The sequence below is a fragment of the Berghia stephanieae genome, chromosome 11 (genome assembly GCF_034508935.2).
Source record: "Berghia stephanieae isolate SIO BIC M18660-M18661 chromosome 11, UCSD_Bste_1.3, whole genome shotgun sequence".
Classification (NCBI taxonomy): Eukaryota; Metazoa; Mollusca; class Gastropoda; order Nudibranchia; family Aeolidiidae; genus Berghia; species Berghia stephanieae.
This window is the reverse complement of record NC_088370.1, coordinates 33,926,150-33,936,508: the sequence shown is the minus strand read 5'-3', so window position 1 is coordinate 33,936,508 and position 10,359 is coordinate 33,926,150. Positions and strand designations below refer to the sequence as shown.

Genomic DNA, 10,359 nt, shown 5'->3' with positions numbered 1-10,359 from the left:
AGTGTATGTACTTAGTTTGAGATCACCAAAATATCTCACCCCGACACAAAAACATAGCTCTCACTAAGAGGAACACACTCAAATGTTTACAAATCGTAATATATATGTTAAACAAACAAAAAAGGATTACAGTGTATAACAAAGAGATGATTAACAAGACAAAAAAATATCTACAAAAACTATAATTAAACATTTGACTGTTTCCCTCCTAGTCAGGGTATCCGGCCACGGCCGGGACAAAACCAAGTAATCTTATTCTAAGATAAAGACAGAAAGCATGTTGGAAAGCAGATATAGGGAATGAGATTAGCGGAAGAGTAGCGTCCCTTGATTGGAGGTCACCCATAGTCTGTGACGTCACCGGCGGAAAAGTTACTAGAGAGAGAACGTCATGTTGGTTGTGCGCATGCGTCTCTCGTCCTCGCGCTGCGAGGTGACCTCCAATCAAGGGACGCTACTCTTCCGCTAATCTCATTCCCTATAGAAGACGCAGTATGTGCCTCCCTGCCCTCTATGAGGGAAGTGTGTATGTAATCAGTCCTTCCGAGTAACAATAATGAATAGGTTACAAGGTGTGGCTATGTGTTCTGTGCGGCTATGTGGCCTTGTAGTACGACACTCGCTTTCGGATCGGAAGGTCCTAGGTTCGAACCTCGCTCGGCGCATAGTGGAGTCCTTGGTAAGGCTCTTTACTCAGATTCTCTCATCGTACTCAGGTGTAAAATGAGTACCTGCCCGTTAACAGCGTTGTCGAAAAAAAGTAATATTGCTAACAGGCGTCATGTCCCGTCCTAAATGTTACATGTTGCTGTTGGCTTGGGACCCATTGTAAAGCGTTTTGAGCACGTTTAAAGGATATTGCGTTATATAAAAGCTCAATTTTACAAACTACTGTAGTAGCAGGCTGTATAGGCAGATTATTAGGATTACGGGACGTAAAAGAGCGAGGATGGATGATCTTTATTGACAACCAGCATATAATTTATATAAGAAAAAAAGATGCCATCACTCTGACACCAGAATATATATTACACAATGGTTTGTTTTACATATATATTTTATCATGTTTTGGAAACATCTGTACCTACTGGGTATCAAGCCCTCTGGAAGGGTAGTTTTACACTTCCAACGAGATTGGAACCAGTTTATTTTGACATCACGCTTTTCTTTCCTATTAATAATATAAATTGTTGACGAATTTCAATATTTGGATGAATAATATACTATTATTGTTATTATTATTATTATTACTATTATTATTACTATTATTATTATTATTATTATTATTATTATTATTATTATTATTATTATTATTATTATTATTATTATTATTATTATTATTATTATTATTATTATTATTATTATCTAGTCGAAAAAAAGTCACTAGTGGTCAAAGGGAAGTAACAAATAATATGCCAATAAACTAACAACGTTGATACCCAGTTATGTCCCTTGATAAAACTTAACGAATGGCCCTGATGATGATGATAAATAAATAAATAAATAATGAGGGACAGCGTGGCATAGACGTATGATCTTTGCTTATTACCCAGAGGGTACAGAGTTCCAATACCCGCTACGCTATATAGCATTGAGCAGGTCGCCTTGCCCGAGACCACATTTCAGCGCTACACTGCAAACGTCAGGCTGAGTTGTCGTACCAGTAAGGTCGCGGGTTCGAGCCCCCCCCCCCCCCCCCCCCCCGTCACCACCTACTCACTTCGTTTCTATCTGTTATCAACATAAGTGCCTGCTCCACTCACTGTTCACAACAAACGTTGGAGCGCTAAATCCCTGCTGTTACGACAAGACAAACTCTCTTGATGTGTAACTATAAAACTAAATGGGTAATAAGTGTAGACTTTAAAACAGACGGACTACTACCGGTTGGGGGTCTCGACAACAGGGGGGGGGGGGGGGGGGGGCGGCATTTGTAGGTCCCAATAGCATTGTGGGTCTCAACAGCATCGTTGAGTCCCGATAGTATTGGATTTCCGATAGCATTTGGGGGCTCCCGATATCACTGGGATTCCCATAGCACTACAAGGCAGTTATTGGGTAACTGGGTCTACAAAATATGCTAGAAAGAACTTTGCGATTAGATTAGGGTTGTAACCAAAGGGTAACAAGCAATTGCTACTGTCCATCTAACTCTAAAAGACCAGGAATAAACTCCAGCTCCATGCTTCTATAAGGCTCACGATTTACAAAAATAAATTTTAAAATTATTCAATACTTAAAAAAAAAAAAGAATTCAGATTACTAGATACTGCTGTCAAATCACAAATCATAGTGAATGTTGCACACCAATCATTGTCCTGCTGGTAGCGATGCGATGCAGTGCGATGCGTACTGGTTTTGCAGTTGTTTGTCGTCGTGGAGATGTCGGTGGCGGCGGCGTAGGTTTATGTCCTAAAAAGATGCCCTTCTGTGCGGTGTGTAGCTTCAGGTCGTGTCCATGAAGTTGTCGCTGCTGTAACATCCCAAGGATGTGGAGTTGTTGAGGCTACGAAGTCGTATCAATTCTAGCTGCCTGTAGGGAGATTTCTTATCGTAATAATAATTGCTTGTGCGATCTTCTGGGGGAGAGGGGGAAGAAAGATGAAGATGTGTACAGTAAATAGATAAAATACAATAGTATACAATAGGATTCAATAGCCTGATGTCACGTCCGCCCAGCAACGAGCAGCTTGGTTCTAAACTAAGAAAATTAGTACTTTTTATTCTTCATGCTGGCTAGAAATTTTTCACATGTCATGTGATCAGAATGTATAAAAGTCAAAATATGATCAGATTTATAAAGTTTTTCTCCCCTGGATACACTTTTATGCTCGTCGGAGAAGTATTTTATAAGGGCGTCCGACATTATTACGATAGTTTAGAACCGGTTACTAAGTTACTATGCGTCATTACGAGGGAAGTGACGTCAAGACTGTTGAAGCCAATTAGATGTACAGTGCAACCCATGTATAACAGTTACGGATATAACAGGGACCCGGTTATAACAGAAGTTTCTAAAGGATGGCGTTGCAAAGACAAATAAATAAAACAATGAATAGAACAGGAAATATATATCCCCAAAAAAAATTCCCTTTACTCATCCCATAGGGAAGAATGGAATAACCCAGGCGTCAGCCGCAGCGCAGCGCCGCAAATTGAGCTATGGCGAGTTGACTTGCTCAAGACCACATAGGGCAGCGGCGGTTGATCGAACTCGGTACCTGTCAGGTACAAAGCAAAGACCGTACTGCTGCCCCATATATATATATGTGTGACTCACCGTCTCTAAACGGTATTATGTCGGGATGACTTGGGTGACTTGAATTTTTTTGTTTTTGAAGCTATTATATTCATTTTTGTTTATTACCTTTATAGATAGTTCGAAGATGACGTCACTCAGGTCTTTGTTATTGTTTTTTGCCATCCGCGTTTATGAGTAATGCTCACTGAACTGTATTAACCCGACTATAGACGTTCATGGTTACACACAGTTTTGTGTGTTGGTTCGTTATACTTCCGGATGGCAATGTTATGAGCTTCTTAGCCGAGCGCATACTATCTATAGGAACACAAGTTCTTCTTCTCAACGCAATAACAATATGGTTTTGTGGTGTTGTGTTACTATTTATTAGTGTTTACAACATCTACCCTCTCCTCATTACTTTCTTCTTCTTCTTCTTTTTTCTTCCAACTCTACTTACCTACATAACTATGTTTGGTATCGCCGTGCATGGAATTGATAAAAGACTTCCGGAAGACACTCACCCGCTTCCGGACGTTGCCTAGGAACGGGGCGGTGGACAACGTATACAAAACAGGGTTGGTCGCTGAATTGAGGGGCAGGACAAAAACAGCAATCCAAGCATAAACCTGAGGATGAAAGAAAATAATGAACGAGTGGTTGGTTTGGAAAACAAGTCTTTTCGGACCGTAAGGGTCTAAATGGGCGGTTATGTGGTCTAGTGTTATGACACTCGCTTTCGGATCGGAAGGTCCTGGGTTCGAGCCTCGCTCGGTACAGAGTTGGGTCCTTGGAGAAGGCTCTTTACTCACATTCTCTCACCGTACTCAGGTGAAAAATGAGTACCTGGCCGTTAAGTGTTGTTTCTGTCCGAAAAAAAAATGTAATATCGCCTAACAGGCGTCATGTCCCGTCCTAAATGTTAAATCTTGCTGTTGACCAGGGACCCATTGTAAAAGGCTTTGAGCACGTTTAGTGGATATTGCGCTATATAAAAGCTCAATTTATTTATAAGCTCAATTTATAAATGGAGCCGGACAGTTTATTGCAGTTTCTATAGCGTTAAACGGAAAATATTAATTGCATTCTACCCTTTGGATAGGACGCTATTCTATTGCAAAGCAGTTTCCGAGGCCAGATCTAACAGGTTCAGTCAGCTACTCAATAAATGGCAGGTGAACAGTTTGGTCCAAAAAAAAATTTATTTCGACAATAAGTAAGATACAATCCATAGAAATGCGATAAATGATAAATGTTCATATTTAATTACGATAAATAATAAATGTTCATATTTAATTACAATAAATTATAAATGTTCATATTTAATTTACTCTGATTTATTTGAAAATAGATCGTAAGAACCATGGAGAGATCTCCAGCGCTGCTCTGTGCGCTAAAGTGAACAATAGGGGCAACGTTTCTTGCTTATAGAAAAACAAAGAAACTAAAAAAACAATAAACAAAAACAAAAACAAAACGATCTGAAACCCTTTATTGAGACAAAAATGACCACAAAAACCCCCCACAAAAATAAACAACAAAAAATACAAACAAAATAACCCCCCCCCCCCCAAACACCAAAAAAACACACAAAAAAAAACCCAACAACAAACAAACCAAACAAGGAAACAATCCACTAAAAACTAATTAAAAAAATAAAAACAACTACAAAAAATTAAAGAAACAAAGACAACAACAACAACAACAACAACAACAACAACAACAACAACAACAACAACAACAACAAAAACGAACAAAAACGAACAAACCAACAAAGACAAACACAATTTTCTCACCCATTGTAAAAAGTAAACATTGGCTGATAAAGACAAGAAATAACATCCTGCTTAATCAATTATCGCCCTCTTTCTTACTTGATTATCTGTCCTCGCCCCGGCTAGTGAGACAAAACCCAGGAGTATGATGGGTACCCAACAACAGAAATCCGTCATGACAATGATAGTCATACGTCTTGCCATGGCTGTGTCGTTTGGGCTTTCAGATGTTCTGGGATTACACACAAACGCATAGTATGAGTGAAAAAAAAGTAGTAGTAGTAGTAGTAGTAGTAGTAGTAGTTGTTGTAGTAGTAGTAGTTGTTGTAGTAGTAGTAGTAGTAGTAGTAGTAGTAGTAGTAGTAGTAGTAGTGATAGTAGGCTAGTAGTAGTGGTAGTGGTAGTAGTAGTGGTAGTAGTAGTATTAGTAGTAGTAGTAGTAGTAGCAGTAGTAGTAGTAGTAGTAGTAGTAGTAGTAGTAGTAGTAGTAGTAGTCGTAGTAGTAGTAGTAGGCTAGTAGTAGTGGTGGTGGTAGTAGTAGCGTAGTAGTAGTAGTAGGCTAGTAGTAGTGGTAGTAGTAGTAGTAGTAGTAGTAGTAGTAGTAGTAGTAGTAGTAGTAGTAGTAGTAGTAGTAGTAGTAGTAGTAGTAGTAGTAGTAGTGCTAGTAATAGTGGTTGTGGTGGTGGTGGTAGTAGTAGTAGTAGTAGTAGTAGTAGTAGTAGTAGTAGTAGTAGTAGTAGTAGTAGTAGTAGTAGTAGTAGTAGTAGTTGTAGTATTGGTAGTAGTAGTGGTAGTAGTAGTAGTAGTAGTAGTAGTAGTAGTAGTAGTAGTAGTAGTAGTAGTAGTAGTAGTAGTAGTAGTAGTAGTAGTAGTAGTAGTAGGCTAGTAGTAGTGGTGGTGGTGGTGGTAGTAGTAGTCTATGTATTAGTAGTAGTCTAGTATGAATGAAACACTACAGACGAATGAGATAATTATTTCATTTATCCTGTTTTGTTGATAAAGGGAAAACTCGAAACGTCCATTTTATCTATTTTCGTATCTTAAATTGAAGCTTACATTCAATTTCACATTGTTTTTTTTATCACAGAGAGGAAATGCTTATTATCTCTCTGCCGTGCACCCGGTTTTTAAGTAATGCATATTTACTGTTTTCATATGTGTTTTTGGTTGTTGACTGAATAAGGCTTTTGAGCCCGAAATAGTCCATGTTTGGTGTTTTTAATTTTTTTTTAAGCTGTTATATTGAGTTTTGTTAACCACTTAACCCCCTCCTTACCACCCATAGGAAAATCGTCACATTCGTTACGATGCAACCAGCATTTTTCTCATTCTGATTTCTTTTGTACATCATAATATTGGAACAAAAATGTTTGCTATAGTTAAAGTATATTAACAATGCGTTGAGGAACTCGTTTAGCAGAACAAAATATGTATAGTAAGATCTAACATATTTTGTGTTTGACTTACTTGACTTAGATGCCTTTCGCGTCTCGACCGAAAGATCGGGTCGCCTTGGCTGTTTCCAGTATTTCCTGTGTGAGGTGTCTCCAATATTGCCGGTCCTCTGCTAGGGTTCTCAGATTTTCAAGGTCCCCTGCCGTTATGAGACTAATGCTTTGTCCAAGTGTTGTGAGGTTTTTGTTTAGGATCACAGGGAGTGTTGTGATCGGTCTTCCTCTGAAAAGGTTCCCGTGTTTTTGGAAGTATCCCGACATGGCTTGGTTAGCTGGTATGTTTTTGTCCCTGCGTAGTATGTGACCGAAAAGTTGCCATCGTTGTTGTAAAATGTCAAGGGAGATTGGTCTTTCTTTTGTGATCTTATAGAGTGATTCATTTGAGATCTTTTTTGGGTATTTGATGTCCAGTACCCTTCTTAGCTGTGTGCGATGGAAGGCATCCAGATGTTCTTCTTCGGATTTTGTCAACGCCCAAGTGCCGCAGTTATACAGAAGTACCGGTTTTACAAGAGCACGGTACAGTTTCAGTTTGGTTTTTCTCTTTATTTTGTCACCTCTAATCCATACATTGGTGAGTTTACTGAGTGCGGCGTTTGATAGCTGTTTTCTTCTTTGTACATCCTCGGTGTCTCCAATTAGTGAGCCGACTTTCTTTGTTCTTTTCCATTCCTCTTTGTTCCTCGATATTGTTGTAAATTCGGTTTTATTGGCATTGACTTGGAGGTTATATTTCATGAGGGTATTTTGTATGATGTCTATATTTGCTGGTGTTGATCCAATAAAATCGACATCATCTGCATAGGCGATTTCTCTAGGGATTGCATTCTCAATATGAGTCGTTGGTTTTGGAATGACTTTTCGAACTTCTTTCAGAGCGTGTTCTAAGTATATTGTGAACAGAATCGGGCTCAGACTATCTCCTTGGGGGGTCCCGATGTTACTTTCGAACTGCGTCTGTTTTGTGGCCCCGTATATCCTTGGTTGTATCTTTGTGTTGCTGAGGAGAAATCGGATTATTCGGAGCTCGTCTTCGTCAACTATGTCTGTTAATATCTCCAAAAGTTTTCCTCTGTCGATCGTATCAAAGGCTGCGGACATATCGATTCCGGTTATTGTTATGGATATGTTTTCTTTGAGTGCCTTTGCTGCCAACCATTTATGTGTCCATACAACGTCCGATGTGCTTCGGTCTTGGCGAAACCCGCTTTGGCTATGTGATAGATATTTTTCTATTTTCGGTCCAATTCTGTTGAGGACAATAGTTGACAGTGTTTTTCTTATGGTATTCAGTAATGTTATTGGGCGCAGGTTGTTTACGGGTCCTTTCGTTTTTCCTGGTTTTTGTATTGTAATTAGGACACCGCTGTTTATGTCCCAGTCTTTGTGTGTTGAGAATGTTTTGTTCATTATGTTTGCAATGCTCAAGTCCAAGGAGAGGGTACCGCATTTCAGCAATTCAGCGGGAATTTCATCTTCGCCTGGGGATCTGTTATTGTTTAGGCACTTTATGCTATTTCTAACTTCAGTTGTTGTGATGCGGTTGTTTAGGTGTCTAGGGTTTCCTGAGAAGGGCGATATTTGTGAGACTTGTTTGTGAAATTTCTGCTGGAAGTGGTCAGTTACAATGTCAAGGATATCGTTGGGATTTGTTGTCTGTTTGCCAAATTTATCCTGTAGTTTTGGGTTCTCGAATGGTTTTCGGTTCAGAGATTTCGTCGCTTTGAACATAGACGATGCGTTATTTTTGGAATTTTCTATGTCTTCCACTTTTTTGTCTAATTCCTCGTTTCTGTGTTTGTGTGTTTGAGTGAAATAAATCTATTTTTGTATAGGTTGGGTGTGAAACTTTGGGGAAAATCCGGAAAATGGCTGGTAAGGAGAGAGTTAAATGGTGTCTTTCTCACCTAACGGCGTTTCGTGTTTTCCTGGCCACCACAAACATCCACAGGTACGACGCAGCGATGACCAAAAACGATGTAAAATTTAGGACCAGGAAGATGGCGACGGAATATTCCCATCCTGGAGGTCTGTCTGGAGTGACGTGGAGGGCGAGACAGACCCCCGACCTCCCGTAGAAATCCTGGATATAAATAGATCAAATGAATACATTTTAAATAGCGCATTGATTGAAGTGAAGAATGTATCAAATCAGATGGGAGAAGCTAGATTGAAATGGTTCGGACATGTAAAGAGATGACAGAGGGAGTACGCGGGAAGGAAAGTATTGGACTTACAAATAGCAGGAAAGAGGAAAAAGGGACGCCCAAAGACTAGATGGTTGGATAAGGTAAAGGACGATATGTAAGTATTGGGCTGGGAGGAAGATGATGCTCTGAACCGAGATGCATGGATATGTGGCATTCATTATGGCAACCCTGCAAAATGCGGGATAAGCTGAAAGAATATGAAGAAGACGAAGAAGAAACTTTCACAAAAAGCTGCAAAATACTTAATTCATTCTCTCCGTTGACCACCATAAAATCAACTGTTCCAGTCAAGAAGAATCGATTGCCAGTCACCCCTTTTGTACCCACATATTTACAATATTATTCTCCTTTAATGCGCATTGACACCGACATTGAGTTGGGCAATAAGAGTAAAAAAGTGCCTTACCCAAGGACATAGAAAAATCGAATTTTAATCCATGGTTTCCTGACCCACCGGCAGGATCCCACCAAGAGGAAACCACTCAAATGCTTACAAATTGATTATTAAATATTCATTATTTAATTATATTCCATGAAAGCACTAGAATACAAACACTAGAGTAAAGGCTATGTTTTGCTTTTGTTTTTAATGGATTTTAGGTGCTTGGAAAACATTACTGTCATATCAGCGCCAGTAAAAAGGAAGAAAATTGGAGAGTAAAAAGTTCCAGAATTACGATTAAAGCAGCCAAGAAAATGTGAAGCAAAGGGGAATTGGTTCAAATAGGAAACAGATATAGATTCCAAGAGCACACTATCAAAGTACTTATTTTGAATCCCTAAAAGTCTCACTCAGACACAAGGACAGGTTCCACTAAGAGGAATATATTAAAATGTCACACCACTAGACCACATAGCCGCACAAAATGGTTACCTGAAAATAATGGAATCCAAACACGGGAGTGATGGCTATAAGGAAGACAAAAGTCCATATAAGGCCCATGACGACAACCGCCTGTTTCAGGCCTAGTCTGGTTCTCTTGAGTGGGAATAGGATGCAGATGAGGCGGTCGAGGGTGATGGTGGTCAGGGTTAGGACGGACAGCTCTGGGATGGATGGAAGGAAATAATGATTATAGTATAATAAATAGCATTTTTATAGAGAATAAACATTACGATTTCATGAGGTATGGTCACCATTATCGTCAGCATCGTCATCATCATCATCATCATCATCATAATGATCATCATGATCGTTATTGTCATTATGATCATCATCATCATTCGTTACGATACAACCAACATTATTCTTATTCAAATTTATCTTGTACATCATAAAATTTAAAGAAAATGAATAGTGTGCTGTAGTTAGAGCATGCTTTACTAAAGAAATTATGTATCGCAAGGACTTAGATACTGCTTTTATGTTTGAGTGATAAAAAATATATATTTTGTGTTAGTTGTGTTTGAAGTTTTGGGGAAAATCCTGAAAATGGCTGGTAAGGAGAGAGTTAAATGTCCACACTTATTTATTTAGTCAATTATTTATTTACGTATGTATTTATTTATTCATTTAATTTGATTTTATTATTTTTCTATTTACTTATTTTTACCAAGTCCGAGGGTTTGAGAATGTCCGACTCACCGCTGGAATAAATAAAATGAAATTCAATGTAAGCTTCAATTTTATTACAAGAACAGATCAAATGAACGTTTCGGGTTTCCCCTTTATCAACAAA

The 10,359-nt window shown here is 38.8% G+C and overlaps 1 protein-coding gene across 3 annotated transcripts in view; it reads right to left on the bottom strand.

Annotated features, from left to right (window-relative positions):
- Positions 1 to 1,926: 1,926 nt before the first annotated feature.
- LOC144956285 (G-protein coupled receptor GRL101-like) overlaps positions 1,927 to 10,359 on the bottom strand; it is a 163,294-nt gene continuing 154,861 nt past the window's right edge. For 2 of the 3 annotated variants that reach the window (XM_078886762.1, XM_078886761.1), the window contains 5 exons: positions 9,555 to 9,727; positions 8,378 to 8,553; positions 5,116 to 5,248; positions 3,702 to 3,870; positions 1,927 to 2,579 (listed from right to left, as the gene is read on the bottom strand). In XM_078886762.1, coding sequence (XP_078742888.1) covers positions 2,446 to 2,579; positions 3,702 to 3,870; positions 5,116 to 5,248; positions 8,378 to 8,553; positions 9,555 to 9,727 — 785 coding nt within the window. In that variant the 3' untranslated portion in view covers positions 1,927 to 2,445. The remainder of the gene's footprint in view (positions 2,580 to 3,701; positions 3,871 to 5,115; positions 5,249 to 8,377; positions 8,554 to 9,554; positions 9,728 to 10,359) is intronic. The other variant, XM_078886763.1, reaches the window with a different exon arrangement.